Below are 23399 nucleotides of genomic sequence, written 5' to 3'. Positions count from 1 at the left end.
TCTAATACCTTCCCATGGCTCGTTCCCTTCCAGCCCGGGTCATGTGTCTTGATGCCAGATGTCCTTGTCAGATCATGTCAGGGCAGCAGGAATCAGAGCTGCCTGCCTGGTGTCGGCCTCAGCGGCTCCAGTGTCTTAACATTCACACTGTTTTCTCAGGTTTTTAAAATGATACTATCACTCAGAGAGCCCACTGTGCCAGGAGACAGGAGGTTGGCACACGACCTGGGCTTCAGACAATCCACTGCTTGTTTCTGTGAAGAAGGTTTTGTTGAGACAGCCATAGCCATTTATGTTCCAACACTGCCTGTGGCTTCTTATTGCAACAGTGGAAACAAGTAGTTGGTGACTGACCGTGTATTTTGTGTGTGCTCAGGGTGTGTGCGGGTGTGTGCGCACGCATATCCATATATATGTGTATGTATGTATGTACACATGTGTACTGACTAGGGAATTGGCTCGTGTTTATAAGGAGTAGCAGGCCATGTGTGCACAACAAGCAGCAGACTGGAGACGAGTGAGAAGAGCTGAAACATCAAGTCTTTGGGTGGCCTGAGTGCAGAATTCCTCCATGACTAATCTTTTTCCTCTCAGTGATCAGCTTACTTACTCTGCCTTACTCCAGTGAATTCAGTAGTAATCTACCTAAAATATACCTGCACAGGAGCATCTAGACTTGGCCCAGGTAGATTGACCCTGCTACATTCTTTATTCAGAGGTCAGCCTTAGTGAGCAGGAACCAGTCTTAGGACAGGCATTGAAGTGAGGGACCACAGTTCTTAGGACTTGTTCTAGAACCAGGACAGGCCATCTGTAAAGAACTTAGCAGAGAGCGCCAAGAGATGATGAGTTCCTGTGACAGTGACCTGAAGACTTGAGGACAGAGACATACTGGAACCTGTCCTGGTTTGGTTTCTGTTGCTGTGACAAAGCACCATGACCAGAAGCAGCATGAGGAAAGGTTTTGCTTGTTTGTCTTATATTTCTACATCATAGTTCATCATCCAAGGAAGTCAGGGCAGGAACTGAAACAGAAACATGGAGGAACACTGTTTTCTTATACAACCTGCTTAGGGACGGTACTGTCCGCATTGGTTTGGGCTTTCCTCCATCAAGAAAATGCCCCACAGGTGTGCCCATGTGTCAGTCTGATGGGGACAATTCCTCATTGGAGGGTGTCTCTTCCCGGGTGTCAAGTTGACAACTAAGATTAGCTGTCAAAAGCCCTGCACAGATAAACCAAACCTCTGCCAAAGATCATCCGATTGGTACAGTAGAGGTAGGGCGGAGCTTGTCTTGCCTTTGCTAGTGGCAGTAGACTACCAATCCGCAGGGTGCTGGGTTTTCAGGGAAGACAGCTCCAGGAGGGTAGCAGGGCCTGAAGTCCTCGATAGGAGACACAGTCATGGTCCTCTGCCAGCAGGAGTCAAGCGAGGCTCTGGAGCCTGGGTAGGAATGCTCAGCAGCATTCCTCATCCTGCGACTCTTTCCCTGCTGCGTGGGCCATGAGTAACTGAAGGGTAATGCATTCTTTCCTTGGGGCTGCTTGGCTTCTGTTCTGGGTTCCTCTTGCCTACAATACCTTTGCTCCAGCACCAAGACAGGACACAGCTTTGTGTTTCTGGCTAATGCCGAGTTGTACGCCTGCCTGTGATGGCTGTATCAAGACAGAAGTGGGGACTGTGGATCCGGAAACTGCTGGCGTTTCCTGAATGGCAATGGCTGCGTCCAGATGTCAAATCCACAACAGATTGTTCATCAGCTGGCCTCGCCTGTCCATGGCCAGAGGTTTAGTGACTGAGATCCATAAATACACAAGGGTTTTGTTTGGTTGTTTTCTTTGTTCTTCTGAAAGATCTTGATACGTATCTTAGGCTGGCCTTGAACTCATGGTAATTCTGCCTGTCTTCCAAGTACTAAGAGTGTGCATCACTATCCCTGGCTTTTCCGTGTTATTTTAAAACGCTTCTCCAGAAATCTCGTTTTATACCTCCAAGGAACAGGCTATGGAATAATGGAGGGAGTTGGTTGTGTCTGCACACACCTAAGTATCTGGTGGATACTAAAGAGCCTGAGGTCCATCTAGTGCTCCAGATTCAAGTCAGGCTGGCCCAGTAGTCATCACGAATAGGTGGGTAAATTAGACTTCTGTGCCAATCCCAAAGGACTTTTAATAGATGCCCCTGGGGGAGGGGCAGAGATGGGCTGCTGCTTGGGGACATAGGTCACCAGGGTTGTAACCAGGACCATCTTCCCACCCTTGGGCAGAGGAAGGGAACAGAGGGGCCAGGAGAGGGCCAAGCCTGTGACAAAGGCAGAACATGGACATAAGAGTTGGAAACCCGACCTTTCCACCTTGGCCTTGGATCTGATAGGGTCTCTCCGTTTCCCGGTCAGGGGGGCTGACCAGATAATGGGCCAATGGCAGCAGGCTGCTAACTCAGTGGCAGCCGCAGGCCTGGACCACCATGTTGCGGTGCTTGCGCAGGATGACGTTGTTGCTTTTGTCATAGTAGAGCACAGAAATGGCACTCAGCTCGGTGGGCACGCAGCACACCTTGGGGACGATGTCTGGCTTCATCAGGTGCACCTGGTAGGGAGGACAGGCAGATAGGGACATGGGCCTGATGGTCCCCGTTCCCACCCACTACCCTTCCAAAAGATCTCAGCCCCTTTGAGCGGCCCAAGGTCCTTCTCCACCTGCAGCTAGGGTGGGTTCCTCCTTGCACATGTGCCCTGCCCACTGCCCTCAAGACAGCCCAGGCACCTGGCTTGGAGGGACTGATACAGAAGCCCTTTGGCGCTCTCGGCCTCTTGGTCCACTGTCACATCCACTTCTGCTGTGACTCAAGCTTACTGGTCCCCAGCACTGGGTGCCATGGGGCACCCTCTGGTGCCTCACTGCCCCGAATTGCTCTGTCTCTTACTACATCCCCACCAGGTAGGTGTAAGCTGTGGAAGGGGCAGTCTCTTTTTGCAGACTGAACTAGAAACGTTTATGGAACCAATGTATAAGTTCAAGGGCTCTCCCCTTCATGTAGCTTAACCCCAATTTCCGAGACAAAGCGGTCTTTGCAGGTGATAAACAGGCTGCATGGAGTCCCTATGCCTGTCTGACGGTGTCACTGAGCTTGAAACAGGTGCCGATCCTTCTACCCCCTCTAAAGCATGCACATTCCTCCATCAGGCTGAGCATCTCCCAGGACAGTGGCTCCAGGTATCCAGCAAACACCAGTGCCCTTTGTGAAAGGACACTTAATAATGGCTCAAAGCAACTTGTTCAAGTCTTGATGTTCACTCTAGAGCAGTGGTTCTCAACCTTCCTAAAGCTGCGACCCTTTAATACAGTTCCTCATGTTGTGGTGACCACCAACCATAAAGTTATTTTGTTGCTACATTACATTGTAATTTTGTTGCTGTTATGGATTGTAAATATCTGATATTCAACTTCAAAGGGATTGTGGCCCACAGGTTGAGACTCACTGCTCTAAAGCATCATTTGGTACAACTGTCTATTAGGTAAACACAAGGCCAAGGTCACTGGGTGCTAGGATTCCAGACAAAATGTTCTGAAAGGAAGTCTCAACACCAGGCTCTACAAAGCACAAATATATGGCAGTGGGCAATTGCAACTGCCTTCCTGCTGGCAACTTCTTCCATCACTGAGTGGTCCAGACTGCTGCTCATTAGTACTATAACCTGTGAGAGCAGACAGCCAGGAAAGAAGTGGGGAGCAGGCCCAGGAAGAGCCAAGGTCCCAAAGCTGAGGGTTCATGAGTCCCCCAGCCAGGCAGGATGCACAAGCACATAAACATCCGGGAGGCCAGATCTACCCGGATGCACAGGGCACATGGGTCATGCCGGCCCCTAGTGGGCACCCATCTGTTGTGTGCACGCCTCAGTCTGACTCCAGAGGCTGTATTACATTAGTCCGGGACCCACACAAGTCCACAGGTTCCCACCTATGAACGTGCGGTGCACGTTGTATGCTCAGGTGTCTGTCCAGAGACACCCATGTGAGCAACAGCATTTACTGAGAGGCAGGAACCAAACTTCATGGTGAAGTCTGCAGGATCAAGTTCCCTTTTGCCCTTGTTCTTTCCACCCCCATGCCTGTCCAGCCCCTCGGGTCCCAAGAAGGCCACTGTGATACTGACCAGGGCCTGCAAGGTGGCATGATTGGTAGAGTTCATGCAGGAAGTAAATGGGTAGTTGCACTCTCCAGCACAGTAATAGGCTGAGTAGCCTTTGGGGGCGATGACGGAGTCCTGTGGGTGGGAAAGGTGAGTTACATCAGTGTCCTTCCATTGACCATCATCATAGCACCTGTCACAGGATGACCTGAGCCTGTGAACCCCTCATCCCCCTCAGTGACCCTCAGCAGGCAGGGCTGGACCCCAGCTCTGTCCTCCACACCTCACCCTCCTCTGCTGTCTCCTCCACAGCTGCTCCCATGCCTCCTGCAGCAGCTGTGGCAGGAAGAGCCCAAAGGCCCTGCCTCAGTTTCCCTGTTGTGCTGACAGTTTACTGGGCAGAGGGCTCAGGTTGCCTCCGTTTCCACGGCTTTTATGCACAACTAAAGGCACAGTAGTAGTTCCACCTCCACCCTGGAGACCCCAGGCTCTGCAGGTGGCATTCAGAGAGGAGAGGCAGAAATTACCAGCCAGCCAAGGTCCCGGAAGCTGACGTAGAGCTCGTGCCTGCGGCAAACATCTCTGCCTTGGGCGCCATGACCATCTGCAGGACAGAAAGGTGCAAGGTCTACTCAGGGGTCCTGCTCTCCTCAGGGTCCTGCTCTCCTCAGGGTCCTACTCTACTCAGGGGTCCTGCTCTACTCAGGGGTCCTGCTCTACGGAGTTGCCATGGTACTCCCGTAGGGGGGGCATGACAGACACATTTACAAATGAAGGACAATAGGAAACTGAACCATTGGGATCACAAGTTCCACTTCTGGATCCCTGCTCATGCCATGACCCAGCCCCACAGTCCTCAGTGGCTCCCTGTTACCACAGGGTGTGGCTGTGCTCTGGGCACACTTGGCTTCTGCTTTCCTCTGCAGACTCTGGATTGCAGCCCACCCTCCCTGCCGGGCACAGCCCACCCTCCCTCCCTGCCGGGCACAGCCCACCCTCCCTGACGGGCACAGCCCACCCTCCCTGACGGGCACAGCCCACCCTCCCTCCCAGACACAGCCCACCCTCCCTGACGGGCACAGCCCACCCTCCCTGATGGGCACAGCCCACCCTCCCTGACGGGCACAGCCCACCCTCCCTGATGGGCACAGCCCACCCTCCCTGATGGGCACAGCCCACCCTCCCTGCCGGGCACAACCCACCCTCCCTGACAGGCACACCAATGAGCTTCATTGGCAGGCCACCACTTTCCTCAGATGAGGAAGGCTCAACCCGACCCTCACCAAAGATCCCCGGGAGTTTGTTGGGATGTGGAAGCTCGTTCGTTTTCTTTGGCTGCCTCCTTTTCAGTGGCCTCGCTGCCCGCGGGGCCCGCACAGGACTCGGGCTGGCCCTGAAGAAGGTGACCAGGAAAGGCTGTCTGGATTGTGGTGCTTGTTGTCCCAGCAGACCGGCCAGGCCAGGATCCATGCTGTGCCCTGGGAGACAGAGACAGAAACACTAGACAGACTGACTGACTTGTGGGGGGTGGTGTGGCACCTGTGACCCTCAGTTTCCTCATCTGGGGACCAACCCAAGCACTCTGGCCAGCAGGTCTGAGGTGACAGGGACAGGGACCTCAGTAGCCACAGGCATTCCTGCTGGGGAGAACCTGACAGATGGAAACATTTGACAGGTGTCAGGGTTTCCCCCATTAATGTCCTCAGTTGGTCCTCACTATAACCCAAGTCACAGTCACTTAGAGTCCATTGCTGGGGATGCTCAGGACCCAGACTTCCTTGGTCTGGTGATCTAACACCCAGGTCCCATCTTCATCCTGCACTTTCTGGGGACTAGAGTGTGTGGTTCATGACACACCAGCTCATGGCAGCCTCTGCAAGGACATTGCTGGGGCTTACTCTCCCAGCGCGACAAGCTTGAATATCCAAGGGCAGGGCATTCACTGCCCTGATGCCCACTGATGCCCACTACCAAGGCCTCAGGCTGAGCAGGGTCAGAGGTCAGAACAAAGTCCAGGGTTCAGTTCACATCAGGCTCAATTCCAGTGCCGAGTGTGTGTTCACCAGGCCAGCTATGGCTTTAAAGAAAGGAAGGGGCAGCCGGGAGACAGCCCGGAGCTTGTCCACAGGAAGAGTGGAGCCTATAAAAGGGGTGGGGGCAAATGATAAAAGGGCTGAGAAAGAAGTCAGAGAAACATCATCCTTTACAATAGCCACAAATAATGTAAAATACCTTGGGATAACACTAACTAAACAAGTGAAGGACCTTTTTGATAAGAACTTTAAATCTCTAAAGAAAGAAATTGAAGATATCAGGAAATGGAAGGATCTCCCATGCTCATGGATAGGTAGGAATAACATAGTAAAAATGGCAATCTTACCAAAAGCAATCTACAGATTCAACGCAATCCCCATCAAAATCCCAACACAATTCTTCACAGACTTGGAAAGAAAAATACTCAACTTCATATGGAAAAACAAAAGACCCAGGATAGCCAAAAGAATCCTATACGATAAAGCAACCCTTGGAGGCATCACCATCCCTGACCTCAAACTCTACTATAGAGCTATAGTAATAAAAACAGCTTGGTACTGGCATAAAAACAGACATACGGACCAATGGAATCGAATTGAAGACCCTGACATTAATCCATGCACATATGAACACCTGGTTTTTGACAAAGGAGCCAAAACTATACAATGGAAAAAAGAAAGTATCTTCAACAAATGGTGCTGGCATAACTGGATGTCAATATGTAAAAGATTACAAATAGATCCATATCTGTCACCATGCACAAAACTCAAGTCCAAGTGGATCAAAGACCTAAACATAAATCCAGTTACACTAAACTTAATAGAAAAGAAAATAGGAAGCACTCTTGAACACATTGGCACCGGAGACCAATAAAACACCAACAGCACAGACCCTGAGCACAACAATTAATAAATGGGACCTCTCGAAACTGAGAAGCTTTTGCAGGGCAAAAGACACAGTCAATAAGACAAAAAGACAGCCAACAGAATGGGACAAGATCTTCACCAACCCCACATCTGACAGAGGATTGATCTCCACAATATATAAAGAACTCAAGAAACTAGACATCAAAGTACTGAACAGTCCAATTTAAAAATGGGCTAAAGAGCTAAACAGAGAATTCACAAAACAAGAACTACAAATGGCTGAAAGACATTTAAAGAAATGCTCAACATCCTTAATCATCAGAGAAATGCAAATCAAAACGACTCTGAGATACTACCTTACACCTGTTAGAACGGCTACGATCAAAAACACCAATGACAGTCAATGTTGGAGAGGATGTGGAGCAAAGGGAACACTCCTCCACTGTTGGTGGGAATGTAAACTTGTACAACCACTGTGGAAATCAGTATGGCGGTTTCTCAGAAAATTAGCAATCGAACTACCTCAAGACCCAGCCATCCCACTCTTGGGCATATACCCAAGGAATGCTGATTCATACCATAAAGATACATGCTCAGCTATGTTCATAGCAGCACTATTTGTAATAGCCAGAACCTGGAAACAACCTAGATTCCCATCAACGGAAGAATGAATGAAAAAAATGTGGTACATATACACAATGGAGTACTACTCAGCAGAGAAAAACAATGAAAGCATGAAATTTGCAGGCAAATGGATGGAACTAGAAAAAATCATCCTGAGTGAGGTAACCCAAACCCAGAAAGACAGTTATGGTATGTACTCACTCATAGGTGGATTCTAGATATAAAATAAAGAACAATCAGACCACAACCCATAAAACCATAAAGGCTATATATATAGCATGGAGGTCCCTAGGACGACTGTGGCTTATAATAAATTTCAGTTTTACTCAATTATTGAAAAAAATAGCCAAATGAATGGAAACACATGAACTATGAACCAAAGGCTGAGGGGCCCCCAGCTGGATCAGGCCCTCTGAATAGTTGAGACAGTTGATTGGCTTGATCAGTTTGGGAGGCAACTAGGCAGTGGGACCAAGTCCTGTGCTCATTGCATGAGTTGGCTGTTTGAAACCTGGAGCTTATGCAGGGACACTTGGCTCAGTCTGGGAGGAAGGGACTGGACCTGCCTGGACTGAGTCTACCAGGTTGATTGCAGTCCTCAGGGGGAGGACTTGTCCTGGAGGAGGTGGGAATGGGGGGTAGGCTGGGGGTAAGGGGAGAGGGTGTGAGGGGGGAGAATAGGGGAACCCATGGCTGATATGTAGAACTGAATGGTATTGTAAAATAATATATATATTATTATATATATAAAAAATATATATATAGCCGGGCGGTGGTGGCGCACGCCTTTAATCCCAGCACTTGGGAGGCAGAGGCAGGCGGATCTCTGTGAGTTCGAGGCCAGCCTGGGCTACCAAGTGAGATCCAGGAAAGGCGCAAAGCTACACAAGAGAAACCCTGTCTCAGAAAACCAAAATATATATATATATATATATATATATATATATATATATATATTATATATAAAAAAAGGGAGGGGGGTCCCCTGATCCATTAAGGACTGCAGATGCCACTACAGCACAGTCAACCCAGAAGAGCAAAGCCTCCTCCACCAGCTCCGGCTTTGCCGGTCTTCAAACAAGCAAAAAGCCGAATAGATCTGGCTGCTGAGGTTGCCTGCACTGCAGAGAACAGCCCCAAATCCATGTGTGGTTGGGCAGCAGTAACAGAGGGCCTGGATTATTAATAACAACAACAAAAAAAGGAGACCATGAAGTTGGGAAATAGACAGGGAGGCACTAGCGGGACCAGAAAGAGGTAGTGGCTGGACAGTGGTGGCTCACGCCTTTAATCTCGGCACTCAGGCAGGATGCAGAGGCAGGTAGATTTCTGTAGTTTGAGGCTAGCCTGGTCTATAAAGCAAGTTCCAGGACAGGCTGGGCTGTTACACAGAGAAATCCTGTTTAAAAAAAAAAAAAAAAAAAAAAAACAAGATCATGTAGGTCATGGTGGGTGGATATGATCAAAATACATTGTGTACATATATGAGATTTTCAAAGTATAAATAGAAAGGGGGCTGGAAAGATGGCTCAGTGGTTAAGAGCACTGGGTGCTCCTCTAGAGGACTCGGTTCAATCCCCAGCACCCACATGGCACTCACAACTGTTCAGATGGATCCGGTTCCAGGGGTGCATGTGATGCACATATCTGTGCATGCAGGCAAGATACCTATACCCATAAAATAAAATAAATCTTAAAAAACAAAACAAAAAGTATTGAGAAACCAACCAAGAGTCAAATAGTGTAATAACCACACAAATGGTCTCCACAATAACCAGGCACACGCAGCAGCTGGCTTTGGGAGGGCTCACCTCCCACCCGGCAGTCAGGTTCCTTTCTGGAGTCAGGACAGGACTCAGAACCCTATCCCTTTGTGTCTGTGTGAGATTCCTTTCACCAAAGCCCAACAATGCTCACGTTATAGATCGTTACACACAGCGCTGATGTTCAGCTGACATGTTACAAGCACCGATGTGTGCACACATATACATGCATTATGTGCATAAATAAAACCTCAGACACGAATGTGGCTCAGACACTAGTATGGCTCCATGTCCCAGGTTCCACCCAGTGCTGGAAGAAATGTAAAAGAACCTGAAGGGCTGAGGTGAGGCCACAGCTCAGTAGCAGAGCGCCTGTCTAGTAAGCCGGAGCCTTAGATATAATCCCCACCCAAAACTGTAACGAAACAGAACACACTCACGTGCACACTCAGGTCTGTTTGCTCCACTTGCACTCTTACCAGGCCCTTATTACACATGGAGTCAAGGCCACTGTCTGCCCGTGGTGGACAGTCCACTCAAAGGTCAACCCTTCAAGCAGCTGGACTCCCACAGATGTCCACCAGGCACTTGAAAGAAAACTCCTCGTTACAGCCTTTGACCTGACTTCACCTGCCACTAACAAATGTGCTAGGCTCGTGAGACCCCATCCCAGGACGGAGGCTGAGAGCTGTGGGGCTGCAGGCTGGCCCTGAGAAGAGACTCAGATGAGGTCAGGCAGGAAGGAGGGGCCCAGAATGAAGATGTTGGGAAGCAGGTGCTGTGAGGAGGCAGATCCTCAGGCACAGAGGGAGAAAGACAGGGAAGGCCCCAGGGCCACGCTCGGGAGGATGGAGCAGCTGTGAGCGGGAAGGGTGATGAGAGCCACAGTGTCAGGCCCTATGAATGACACAAGGGGCAGGCTGGGACCCAGGACAGGCCCGGTGTCCCTGCCACTTACCGTGGAGTCCCAGAGCCCGGCTTCTTTGGAACCCAGAGGCCGTCAGTGTTCCAGGCTCAGGCACACTGGTTTTCCCTTGATGTCACTGGTCTTCCAGGCTCGGCTGGACAGAGCAGGCCTTGGCTGAACTCCTCAAAGTTAGCCTGCTCGTGTGCTAGGGGCCTCTGGAGGCTCTCAAGGCAAGGGGAGCTGGACCGAGAACCCATGGATGCAGCTAAGTCAAGGTTCCCGGTTTACAGGCACACAAACTAAGACCAGAGACGGCATCAACTGTTCAAGGCCTGGAGCAAGCAGCTGCAGAGCCAAGCAATCCCACCCTGCCCAGCACAGGCAGAGACCGAGTGAGCTGGAGCGGAAGCCCGGAGGGACGGACGCTGCTCTTCTCAGAGTTCTGGATCTGATAGGCCTGGAGAAGCTGCTCACTGCCCAAAGCAGAGCGCACCTTCCCTACAGCTCTGCTCCTTGACCCCATCATCAGCTAGGACCCCTCTGGGAGAAGGCCACCAGGCTTCCCAGCTCTGGACAGAAAAGCATGTCTGGAGGCATGCTATCTCAGGGCTTGCACACACACACACACACACACACACACACACACACACACACACACACACCCTCTATAACTCTCTTCACTTCCCTTGTGAGATTACAAATTCAGAATGAGACACCCCAGAGCTGCCACATTGGGGTTAGGAAGGGAGGCCTGCTGGACTTCCGGAACAGAATGTCAGTGTGGTATGGGCACCAGGAGACGCTGCAGTTTACTAGGTAAGAACTCATCCGTGACACTGGTTACATTCTAGACTCCACTTGTGCTAAGACCAGGCCTCTTCAGACACACACTGGGACTGTTTATGTACAGTGGTTTTTCAGGTGGAATACCAGCACCAACCATCTTCCCTCAGTTTCATCCCACGAGAAACAGGCCTTGCCTCTCTTCTGTGGACACCTAAGCAGCTCCCAGGAGGAAGTCGGGAGCGGGCAGATTCAGGGAAACAAAATTAGGAGCAGAACCAAGGCCCAGGAAGAGAAGCCAGAGTGTTGGTCCTGCTCACAGAGCGGCAGATCTGCGTTCTGCCGCAGCAGTAAAGTGGCACCGGGTGAAATCTGGATTTCCTCCCGCCTTTATGCTTTTCTCTGCGTTTCATGATTCAGTTATGAGGAGCAGCATTGGTGTTGAGACCTGTCAGGGGACACTCTGGAGCCTTGTATGTGACGGTCACAGAAAGTGAGGGACGGGGACCAGTCTTCTCCATGGTTGTAGCGGAGGGCTTTAGTTAGGCACAGGACACACAGGCTCAGCTTAGGAATTTTAATTAAAATCACTCGGCTCTTGAGAAGATACCATCTGGCATCAGGAAGCCCGAGAAGCCGGTGGCACACTGGCCAGGTGCTGCTCAGCATGTCCCCTGTGGTCGCTAACTCCTTCGCAAATCATCCCTGGAGAGGGGGGAGGGGATGGTCAGGGCTCCTCAAGCATCAGGTTTGATCTGCTCCATGGGCTTGAGGTTGGGGGACACCCTAAAGGGGCAGGCTGTGGTGGCCTTGACGTCGTCCACGGACGAGCCCTCCCACAGCTCCGTAAGCGTCAGCCCCTTTTTCCTGTCCACAGTAAACACAGCCTTCTCGGTGATGATGAGGTCCACGCAGCGCTTGCCGGTCAGCGGCATGGTGCATTTCTCCATGATTTTGGGCTGCTTTGTCTTGGTGCAGTGCTCCATGGTGACCACCACTTTGGTCTTGTCACTGGACACCAAGTCCATGGCCCCGCCCATGCCCTTCACCTTCTTGCCTGGCACCATCCAGTTGGCCAGGTCGCCGTATTTGGAAACCTGCATGGCACCGAGCATGGTCAGTTGGATGTGTCCCCCGCGGATCATGGCAAAAGAGTCATCGCTGGCGAAGAAACAGCCCCCGGGAATCACGGTCACTGTCTGCTTGCCCGCGTTAATGATGTCGGGATCCACGTCTTTTTTCGAGGGGAACGGGCCCAAGCCCAGGATCCCGTTTTCACTGTGCAGGTAGACCGTCATCTTGGGGCTGATGAAGTTGCTGGCCAGGACAGGTATCCCGATGCCCAGATTGGCATACATGCCGTCCTCGAACTCGAGAGCCGCGCGCTTGATGATGCGTGTCCTGGCTTCAGCCTGTTTCTTGTTCATGGTCGAGGGCGGGCTGTCGCACGTGGTCAGGCGCTCGATGCGCTTCTCGTACTTCGGCCCCTTGATCACTCGGTCCACGTAGATGTTGGGGATGTGAATGTCCTCCGGGGCGAAAGAGCCCACGTCCACGATCTCCTCCACCTCCACCACCGCGACGTCCGCAGCCTTGCACATGGGCACGTTGAAGTTGCGCGCGCTGCCCCGGAAGATCACGTTGCCCGAGCGGTCGGCCTTCCAGCCCTTGACCAGGGCGAAGTCGGCGCGGATGGCGTGCTCCAGCAGGTAGTGGCGCCCGTTGAACTCGCGCACCTCCCGCGGCTGGCTCAGGGTGACCAGGTGGCCGTCGGGCGAGTACCGGATGGGGGCGCCCCCTTCCTGCACCAGCGTGCCGTACCCGGTAGGGGTGTAGAAGGCGGGCACGCCGGCGCCACCTGCGCGGATGCGCTCGGCCAGGGTGCCCTGAGGCGTCATCTCCAGGTCCACCTGGCCCGCCAGGTACAGCTGCTCGCACAGAGCGTTCTCCCCCAGGTACGAGCACACCACGCGCCTGACCTGCTTGGAGGCCAGCAGGATGCCCAGGCCGAAGTCATCCACGCCCACGTTGCTGCTGATGATCTTCAGGTCCTTCACGCCCTTGGTCTTGAGTGCGCCGATCAGGTTCTCGGGGATGCCGCAGAGCCCGAAGCCCCCGAGCATGACGGTCGAGCCGTCCTTGACGCCCTCCAACGCCTTCACCGGGTCCTTGTAGAAGCGGACCCGCCCGCAGCGGTCGCTAGCAAAGCGGAGGACAAGGCGGTGGGGCAGCGCGGGCTGTAGGCGGCGGGCGGAGACCCCGCGCGGGAGCGCCCACGCCAGAAGCCTCAGCGCCGCCATGGTCCACGGGCCACGCGGTTCCCAGGACCGGGACAGAGAGGGAAAGGCCAGATGCACCCTGTGAGCCTGCCCCACGCCGCCTCTGCGCTGCGTCATAGAGCAGGGAGGACACCGACTGGGATCGCCATGGGTCTCATTGGCTGAGGACACCCTTGGCCATCCCTGCCTCCGGCCTGTCTGGCAAAGCCTTGGACAGACACTGGAAACCCTTGCAAATGCTGCTGACAACTGGCAGTGAGTTCTGGGGCCCCATGGTACCCAGAAGAACTCACCTGGGGGCGTGGTTAGGATCCCCTACTGGCGGGGCTGAAGTTAGCCTGGTCTTTTAAAACCACAGTCACATCTGTCACCCACTGCTTTAAACCGCTCTAAACTCTCCAAGCGCTTTGCCAGTTTCCCCTAACTCAGAGTGACCCCTGCCACCTCTCTGCCCTCTCCTTCCAGTTATCCCTCCAGCCTTTTGTTGGACGTGGGACTGGCCACTCCTGTCCTGCTGTCCTTTCTGTCCTCACTGCTGACAGAAGGAAAGTCCCGGGAAAACCCTGCGAGTGAAGCAGTGAATATTAACCTGTGTAGACACGAGACGAGGCTCAGGTACTGAGTTCCAACACCGCAGAGCAGGGACAGCCCAGGCCTCAGAACCTGGGGTGCAGATCCCCCACCCCTCCTTCCTACTGCAGAATCTCTCAGACTGGAGGCAGGAGCCTGGGGCCTCCCCCTGTCCAGGACCTCGCCACTCTACCCACTGAGTCCTCAAGTTGGCCAAGCATGGTCCAGTGAGAGGGCTCCGTGTACTAGGCTGGCAGCCTCTGCTGGAACCTCCTCCCCCCACCCCTGGGGCAGCTTCCTGCTAAGCCCCGGAGCCTCACCATCCTCAGTTTCCACATAGAGGCGGAGTCCCAGGTCCTTGTTATGGTTCAGCAACCATCGGTCACTGGCTGCTGTGATGTCCAGCACCAGCCAGCCTTCGTCCCCAGATCGAAGCGTCTGAAGATCCAAAAAGAACAAGTCAGACTCCCTGTGGACATGAAAGAAGAATTAACCAAGGGCTGAGGTCGGCGTGGCTGCCTGTGTCTTGTGCCTGCCTGGGGTCCTCTTTCAGAGCTGCTTCCCTGCTTGGCTCTGGACTGGCCTCCTTTGGTACCACAGTCCACTGATAACCAACCCCTGGCATTTTACTGTGCCCGTGTGCCACTGATGGGGACACTGGCTCAGTGGCTCAGTACGGTGGCCTATCGAGGGCTCCACAGTCACAGTGGCAAGGCAGGGAGTTCCAGGCCAAGTCCTTTTCTCACTTCCTGGCACCTCCCCTAGGAGGTGCCCCTTTCCTTTCTTGGAAATGCCCCCTCTGGACAGGCCCACCAGAGCCTAGACCATGAGACCATGAGGCGAGGTGGGCATCTGGGCAGAGTGAAGGTACCTGTTGGAGTGCTCCTGGACCACCTCGAACATGCTGACATGGAGAGTTGTGTTGAGTGGGTGGGTGCTGGGTTCTTTATATATCCGGAACTCAGCCGCTGTGACAGCCTCCCCAGCAGGGATCTGGGTGAGGTCAAAGAGGAATTCCTTCCAGTGTGGCTCCTGGTAGTCCAGGGTACGGTCTCGCTCCACTGGAAGACAAAGTGGGAGTGAGGTCATCACCGGGAGCCAGGATGGCTTGTGCTCAGAGTAGGACTCCAGGCAGCCTGAGTGGGGTCGGCTCCTGCTCTCCACACAGGCTTGTGGTCTGCTCTGGGAGCACACCAGGCCCCAGGAGGTGGTGTAGTGGGAAACTCAGCAAGTGCTCACCAGGTCCCTGGACCCATCAGTGAATCAAAATGTCTTCTCTCAGAGCTCCTGAGCCAATGGCAAGATGGACATTGGTCCCAAGGCAGAACATTATCACAGTTCCAGGGTAAAAGCCTATCTACAGGGACATAATTGGCTGAATTTCAGTGGGACAGAGGACACCCAGAGCCTGCCCTTGATGAGAGGGTGGCGTGGGGGAGCTCAGATGTGACAGCTGAGCTGAGCTGTCAGTTGTGTTTAAATTTCCCTCAGTGTCCTGGGAGATGTGCAGAGTGCAGGCCACATTACAAAGTTGGCCACTGAAGGACCTTAGGAAATGGAGGGACACCCAGTGACATCAACCAGGGCACAGAGGACATACATGTCCTCTAGGGTACAGAATAAAAGTGGAAGAACAGCAGTAGAAAGGAATAAAAATCACACGTAGGATAACAAACTCCTGGACAGGCCATCAAGTGCTGGAAGAAGTCTGTCTCACTGTTTTGGGAGCTAAACAGGCTTCTTGGAGGAGGGGAGCTTTCAGAAGGTCCTGGAGGATGACGGGAAGCAGTCTTAGCAGATGGCAAAGGGTACTCTAAGTGAGGAGAGATGCTGTGCACTGGTGAGGGGCTGCTGCACACAGACCACCATTGTGGGGTGTAGCATTGAGTTAAGTGGGGGCATGTCTGCAGTGAGCTGGATCCCAGCGCTGAGAACACTGCTGTGCTCTGACCAGTGGGAGCCACGTAGTGGGGGAGCCCAACTACAAGATCCCATGAAAGTGAGGGGAGGAGAGGATGGGGGTGACAACTGAGGTGGGCCAGGGTGGGGACAACTATCAGGGCAGAGGCTAAATCTGAGGAACATCCCACATCGGCCCAGCTGCACAGAAATGCCCGTGGAAAGAATATTTAGGGAAGTCTCCTTTTTCTTTCTTCTTTGTTTCCTTCCTCCTTTCTTTCTTTGTTTCCTTCCTCCTTCCTTTCTTTCTTTCTTTCTTTCTTTCTTTCTTTCTTTCTTTCTTTCTTTCTTTCTTTCTTTCTTTCTTTCTTTCTCTCTTTCTTTTTCTTTCTTTCCTTCCTTTCTCTCTTTCCTTCCTTTCTCTCTTTCCTTCCTTTCTCTCTCTCTCTCTCTCTCTTCCTCCCTTCCTCCCTTCCTCCCTCCCTTCCTTCCTTCCTTCCTTCCTTCCTTCCTTCCTTCCTTCCTTCCTTCCTTCCTTCCTTTTGTTTGTTGTATTTAGGGATAGGATTTTTCTGTATAGCCCTTGCTCTGCAGACCAAGCTGGCCTCAAACTCAAAGAGATGCACCAGCCTCTGCCTCCTGAGTTCTGGGATTAAAAAAGTCTGCTACCGCCATCCAGGCCCTCCTTTCACTTTCAAATGACAAAAAACTCCGAGTTGCCAGTAAGCAGGGCCTGAAGCAGCCCAGTGTCTTCTCCAAACCTAACAGATTTTATTTCCAAGTCTTTAACAATTCCCTCTGTGGTACTAGGCTTTCTGACCACAAGCCAGGTTCTACAAAGCACCAGGTTGAACTGTTAGAGCAAAGCTGAAGCCAGCTTGCTGTCTTTCCGTGAGGACCTAAGCTTGCAGTGGCCGGCACACAGCAGGGCTGGGGTGGCCTGGGTGACAGGTTCGCCTCTATCGAGGCAGGTAGGGGCTCCAGCCCCAGGATGGGAACGATAGAGTCTCCTTACACCTCAGCATGTCTCCGAAGTTTTACCGTCAGAGCAAGTGTTTTTGTGTTTTTCACTAACAGCTGTGGTTCTCTGCCCATTTCTGCACAGCTGTCCTAGACCGTGGGAACACCGAGGTGAATAAGACAGGTAAGCCCAGCACTAATGGGGTTTAAAAAACAAGGGAGGGCCAGGTGGTGGCGCATGCCTTTAATCCCAGCACACAGGAAGCAGAGGCAGACAGGTCTCTGCGAGTTTGAGTCAGCCTGGTCTACATAGTGAATTTCAGGACAGTCAGGGCTACATAGTGAGACCCTGTTGAAGAAGAAGAGGAGGAGGAGCAGGAGGAGGAGAAGGAAGAAGAAGAAAGAAAGAAAAAGAAGAAAAGAGGAATGTAATGATAAAAACAATCTGTAAATGTGTGAGGTATAGGTTTTGATCCCACACCATCCCCCCTCAAAAAAAAGTCAACTAGGAAATGTCATTTCTTTGTAGCTGGTGTTAAGGCAAGAGAAGGTGTCATAGGTTCAAGAATGATGGAGAAGAGTTGGATGCTTTCCACAAGGTCAGTACAGCCTTTGAGAAAGTAATAGTTAAGATCAGACAGGTAAACTGTCACCAGGTAAGACAGATACAGATAGCAATGCTGTGTAGAGACATTTTGCAAAATCAAGAGAATTGACCATGCTGTGCAAGAATCCCAGACATGCTGGGCAAAACCATCGAAAGATATGCAAAAAGCAATGCCCTGGCCACAGAGAAAGTGACACTCAGTTCCACAGGTACCTGTGCTGGCTAGCTTTATGTCACTTTGACAGAAGCTAGAGTTATCTGAGAAGAGAGAACCACAGTTGAGACATTACCACCATAAGATGGGCCTGTGGGAAAGCCTGTAGGATACTGTCTTGATTAATGATTGATATGGAAAGACCCCGCCCACTGTGGGCGGTGCCACCCCTTAGCAGGTAGTCCTGAGTTGTATAAGAAAGCAAGTTGAGCAAGCCACATTGAGCAAGCCAGTAAGCAGCTTTCCTCTGTGGTCTCTATTTCAGTACCCAGCTCCAGGGTCCTGCCTTGCTTGATTTCCTTCCCTGACTTCCCTTAGTGGTGTAGTGTGTCAGTGGGGTATGTCCCCTCTAGATGGTGAGCTCTTTAGGGCAGTAACTGAACATGGTTGGTGGATGGATGGACGGCAGCAGCCTGTTCATCAAGCCACTCTGTTCCAGGGACAGAGAGAGTGACCTTCTGTTCTTCCCCAGGACACTGGCTCAGTGTCCATCACTCACAGCTCCTGGGGCTGGGGTCTACTGCTGGTCTGAGCGACAGCCACGTCACAGCGAGTCTCCATCAGAGGCCACTGGTGTCTGCACTTGCTGTGAGATTTGCCTCCTTCCCTGGCGGGGCCTTTGAGGGTGGGGACAGGTTCCCAGGCCCTGAGGAGGCGGGGCCGGGCATGACTGCCATATGATGCTGGTACCAAAGGCTGAGGGCCCCACACCAGACTTACAAGACCCTGGGCTCATGCAGGACCTCAGAGGAGGGTGGGGCCCTGGGGCTGGTGACCTGTGCATTCTGCACCTGAAGGAATGTCTCCCACCAGGAGCCTCAGTGCTGTGGTGAGACCCATGCTCGATCCTGGGGTACTTCCCAGCACTCGGGTAGCAGGGACTGGGTCTGCAGGGCAAGCGGGCTAGCCAGCTAAACTCGGTAGAAGAATTGCAGTCTCGGTTCTGAGACAGACCCTATCCCAATAAATGAAGTGAGGAAGGCATGGAACGTCAGCTTTGCCCACCCCGACAAGCATGTGCACCTGGGTACACATATATGCCCACACACATGGATGTGTATGCACAGATGTACACATAGTGCATACATAATTAAAATAAAAAATACAAATGTGTGTGTGTTTTAATAAAACAAGCCAAACTCATCTTTGCCAATAGGAATTACAAAGCCCTGGGGGCCTGGCTAGTAAAATTAGGATTCCCATACAAGCCCCTGCTTTTGGATGGTTTGAATTTTGTATGAGGAGCATGTGAAAATACTGTGAACTCAGGAACACGTTATGAACAGGATTCTCAGCTTACAGCATACATTCACATTTAGTCTAATACAGTAGCTCTTGCTGCATCTAGGGACAGACAGGACAGGCCCCCGACTGAGGAAGGAGGCAGCTGTATGGAGGGCATAAGCACAGGATGCAGATGAATTGCTGTGTGGCCTTGGGAATATCACCAGCCTCCTCCTGGGCCTCACTCTCCTGAGGCAGTACTTTGAATGCAAGTGCAGGAACAGGTGTGGAGGTCTGGCCATGTGGTCAGCGCTGCTATCATCTCAGTCAGCACTGGAAACCCCTTAAAGACCAACAGCTCCATTTCACAGAGGGGGAAACTGAGGCTCAGAGAGGGAAGCCAGGAAAGGCCAACCACAGTGAGAGTAGTCAAGAGGGGAATTCTCTCTGTGTGAGTCCCAGGTCAAGAGCCCCTTGACCCAGCCCTTCTCAGGTCCTCTTGTTTCCAAATTGGGGGTGGGGTGGCTCTATGTCACCCCTGACAGCCACCTTCATGACACATGTGGTCTCTCCCACTGGAAGGTCGTCTCTGAAAAGACACAGGCAGTGCCTGTTCAGTGCGACTTCCCCAGCAACTAAACCAGAGCCAGGCCTCCTGGCACATAGTAGGTACTGCCTGACTACTTGTGGAAGAAATGGATGAATGGATGAGCAAGCGAGTAAAGAAATGACAGAATTCCCTGGTAAAGGGTCAAAGGACATGACCCTGAGGTCAGTGGTGAGAAAGCATCACCCTCAAAGTCACATGGCTGGCAGGGACAGAGCGGGACCAAGGCCTGGTCTCTCATTCCCTCAGATCATTGCTGCCCCTGCCTCGCCATCTGAGGCCCCAGAAGAAAAGCTCCTGGGCTGGGAAAGGGGCCCATGCACGTGCAGATGGCTCCATGTGGTCCTGCCTGGACTCTGACTGTTGGTGCTATTTGTGCCTCAGTTTCCCCATCCAGAACACAGTTGCCTGCCTGTCCCCTGACATGAGCAGAGCTGGTCCTTCCTGCCCCCTTCCACCCTTGGGAAGGTCTTGCCCAGCCCAGGGATGGGGCAGTGAGGCCAGCAGGTGCCAATGAAACAGAGCCGAGGGTCAGGGCTGGGAGGCATCTTGCTTTTCCAATACTGTCACGGCAGACAAGAAACAGGACCACCGAGGGGAGCACCCGATGATGGAGACCAGCAGGGACTGAGGGTGGGGCGGGAGGGGACAAGATTAGGGTCTGGTGATGAGAGTACCAACTTAGCTCAGGGACACCAGGGACAGGAGTCTGCTGTCACACTGCTCCACGGGGTCACAGCCATTGACACCCTGGGATACTGCTGCTGTCGGTGGCATGCTGGTTCCCGGGCCCTGACCTTCAGGCTCGGGCCTGGGCTTGCCAACAGAAGGCATCCGGGTGTGTGCCTGACACACGGGGCCTGGTAATCAGCCGGTAAAATCACTAGCTAGGAGAGTTGACTAGTGTGGCCAGTGCATCAAAATAAAGGGGGTGCTCTAACGGATTGTCCACAGTGAGTCCGCACCAAACAAAGGCCTGCTTGTTAATTCCACAGATCCTCCTGGGACACTCAGGCAATATGGGGGGAAACAGGACATGGTAGGAAACACGATTTGGAATCCATAACTATGGATGTGGCCTTCGACACATTGTGTCGGCCTGGGCTAGCCATTGAACCTGAGTTCATAAAGCAGGGGTTCCCATACAATTCATGTACTGTTGCTAGGAGCCAGTAACAAATGGAAGCATACGAAAGGCCAAAGATCTTCTGGACTCTAAGAAAATTCTAAAGACAGGACATGCAGCTTTTGGCTGGCTTTTAGCCGTTTCTAGGTTTAAATACGCACAAGACAGACATACAGGAATATCTACCTCATGCCCTCCTTCTGCGTTCATATGTGTGTTTGGACACGGCCTCACTCTGATGCCCAGACTGGCCTTGAAGCTGTAGTAATCCTCCTGTCTCAACCTCCCGAGGGCTGGGATTACAAGCAGAAGTCACCATGAGCAGCTCACTTGAGAATTTTGTTGTATGTGCAAAGCTGAGCTGCAGTAGCTGGTAGGGATCAGCAGGGACTGGACCTGGTTCACCCTCCACTGGCTTCCTGCTAGTCCGTTTGTTATCTCTAGTGATTTACTAGGGGTCCCAGAAGGAAGGGATGTGCGGCTTGGAGAGAGCAAAGGATGCCTTTCCAGGTGCATTGCAGGATCCTGCTCTGTCCACCGCAACAGTTCCCACCAGGGCTGTTTCCTGTCTTGACCCAAGGAGAAAGAAAGATGGGGGAGGGGAGTCAGGCATGGGCTGGGTGGTGACTCATTTGGACCAGAGGTTCCCCTGGGGGGGGCATTCTTGGACAACTCTATCCTCGGTTTTTCTATTCCTGCACTCTAGGCCAGCCTTCCTGAGGATGGAGGGCCAGTCTCGGTCCCACACGTGGTCTGTCTTAAGTACCCAATCGTGGTCTTTAAGCAGGAAGGCAGTCTCCAGATCCCACTGCTGCAGCCCCCTCCTGGCTGTGTGGGATTTCAGTGCTGGCGAGGGACTGCCTCGGCCTTCACTGTGCTCTCCCTTACTGTAGCCACCAGCACCTGTGTGTTGCTGGAGGGCTTCTCTCCAGGTTCCACCAAGCCCCGCAGTCCCACAATCCACGTATAAAATAATCACTCAGACATTTATATTACTCATAAACTGTATGGACGTGGCAGGCTTCTTGCTAACTGTTCTTTTATCTTAAATTAACCCATTTCTATAAATCTATACCTTGCCACGTGGATACGGAGCCATGCAGCCTGGGCCTTTACCAGGCGGTTTACAGGCTGCCACTGTCTCTCTGCCCTTGCCTGGGAAATAGGTGTGAAGACTGTGGCTGTTCCTGGTGCCCCTGGGAGGATGGACAACACAAAGGAACTGGTGGCCATGGCAAGGTCCTTCCTCTCCCTGCTCTCAGCTCAAGGCCTGGTACCAGACCCAGGCTAGTGTCTGCTACACCCCAGGCTGCCTGTGGTAGACAGAAGCAAAGCAGGTGGGGACCTGACCAAAAGCAAACACTCATGCTTACAGATAAAAGGCTTTGGGGAAAATGCCTCTAAGACTAGTAGGAGAATGTGGTCCCGAGGTCAAGAGATACCTGGAGAAAGGAACCACCCTTTGGGAGACTGAAGAGTGTCACAGCCTCACCTTGGGTCATTCACTGTCCTGGACACTCGCTCTATGCCAAGCCAAGGTCCAACTGCTGGGGCCCAGGCCCACAGGACTAGTCATGATCTGAGTCCGTCCACTTCACCTCCTGACAGTGCACCCCACCCACCCGCTTCCTGCTACACAGAACCTTCCTGCTACACAGAACCTGCCGTCAGGGCGTATGGGTCAGCCCTGGTCACTTTGATGATATGACCACAGATTTCTACACTGAACTTTGTCCCTCTCTTCAGGGCTGCGTTTATCACGACAGCATCACAGCCTCTGTTTACTCATCAGTCTTCAGGACCGACTGTTTTCCGGTGCCACCTAGGGGACCTGGGCATCCCCAGATTCCCACTCTCGGGGAACCCGCTCTAGCCCTCAGATCTTCCGGTCCTGACCCCTGCAGTCCCCTTTCCCGTGGTCGTGTCTGCTGCACCGTGTTTCCCTGTCCTCGCACTCCTGGAGGACAGCATTCCCAACAGGTGACTAGGAACGTCCTTTCTAGACAGGCGGCCATGAGCTCTCCATGTGGAGACTGAGGCCACCCGGACCCTCCTCGCACTCACCCATATTGACGAAGCTCATGACCAGGTCGGAGCGCCCCAGGTGAGAATGCAGGGACCCACTGTCGTCGTCATTGGCCATGGCGTGGTACAGGTCCAGCATGAATTGCGGCGCGGACGCTGGCTGCGGGGAGGCAGCGGGTGGCACACGGGGTCGGGGCGGCTCAGGCAGCCCGAGCACCGCCAGGATCTCTCGCTGCATGTTTCGGCGCTCGTGTACTCCCAGGCGACGCTGGGGAAAGACATACGGGGGACGCGGGCCGTGGCCGACGCCCAGAGCGCACAGAACCAGGCCCAGCAGCCAGAGGAGTCCGATCCGCGTGGCCATCTCGGATGCTCAGCGGACGCGCATCCAGCGACTCCCGGACGTCGAGGACCGGACGGCGCAGAGGATCCCCTGAGTTCGCACCTGTCACTGACAGCTCCGCAGTGACTGAGCGCCACGCGCTTGGCAGGTGATTGCCGCGCCTGTAGGACCCGCAGGGCAACGTGGGCTCCCGGGGTGCCGACCCGCGAGTGTCAGGAGCGTGACCTGCCTTCGGGGGCTAGATCCAGGAGCTCTTCCTCGGCCCCGCCCTGCCCGGGACACGACCAATGGGGGCTCGGGGGCGGGCCCAAGCGCGGACGCCCGTTCACCCGGTGTCTGTACCGCTACTGCAGCACTGGGTGGTGGGAGCAACGGGTGCGACCTCGAGGTAGGTATCGGAGGGTCGGGGGTAGAGGGTCGGGGAGAGGCCATTAA

The 23399-nt window shown here is 53.0% G+C and overlaps 2 protein-coding genes across 2 annotated transcripts; both read right to left on the bottom strand.

The window, feature by feature from the left end:
• Nucleotides 1–250: 250 nt before the first annotated feature.
• LOC102920686 (bone morphogenetic protein 8A) lies at nt 251–23159 on the bottom strand. Its single transcript, XM_076564979.1, has 7 exons — nt 22661–23159; nt 14831–15020; nt 14280–14428; nt 5417–5611; nt 4661–4737; nt 4158–4268; nt 251–2590 (listed from the first exon to the last, which is right to left on the bottom strand). The coding sequence occupies exons 1-7, from the start codon at nt 22983–22985 to the stop codon at nt 2441–2443; spliced, it is 1197 nt and encodes a 398-aa protein (XP_076421094.1). The 5' UTR covers nt 22986–23159; the 3' UTR covers nt 251–2440.
• On the bottom strand, nt 11674–13476 carry Oxct2 (3-oxoacid CoA-transferase 2). Its single transcript, XM_006992244.4, has one exon. It carries the CDS (start codon nt 13408–13410, stop codon nt 11848–11850), a length of 1563 nt encoding a protein of 520 aa, XP_006992306.2. The 5' UTR covers nt 13411–13476; the 3' UTR covers nt 11674–11847.
• Nucleotides 23160–23399: the final 240 nt, after the last annotated feature.

This window comes from Peromyscus maniculatus, chromosome 2 (assembly GCF_049852395.1).
Source record: "Peromyscus maniculatus bairdii isolate BWxNUB_F1_BW_parent chromosome 2, HU_Pman_BW_mat_3.1, whole genome shotgun sequence".
NCBI classification, from domain to species: Eukaryota; Metazoa; Chordata; class Mammalia; order Rodentia; family Cricetidae; genus Peromyscus; species Peromyscus maniculatus.
The sequence above is the reverse complement of the archived record's forward strand: the minus strand, read 5'-3'. Positions and strand labels throughout refer to the sequence as shown.

Bases quoted from the DNA above. Each gene is read 5' to 3' on its own strand.
- Oxct2 (XM_006992244.4), bottom strand. From the start codon at position 13,410: ATGGCGGCGCTGAGGCTTCTGGCGTGGGCGCTCCCGCGCGGGGTCTCC.
- LOC102920686 (XM_076564979.1), bottom strand. From the start codon at position 22,985: ATGGCCACGCGGATCGGACTCCTCTGGCTGCTGGGCCTGGTTCTGTGC. The intron at 5,612-14,279 runs GTGAGGCTCCGG...TCTGTCTCCCAG, and splicing joins CTATGTGGAAACTGAGGATG to GGCACAGCATGGATCCTGGC. The intron at 2,591-4,157 runs GTCAGTATCACA...CCTCCCTACCAG, and splicing joins ATGCCACCTTGCAGGCCCTG to GTGCACCTGATGAAGCCAGA.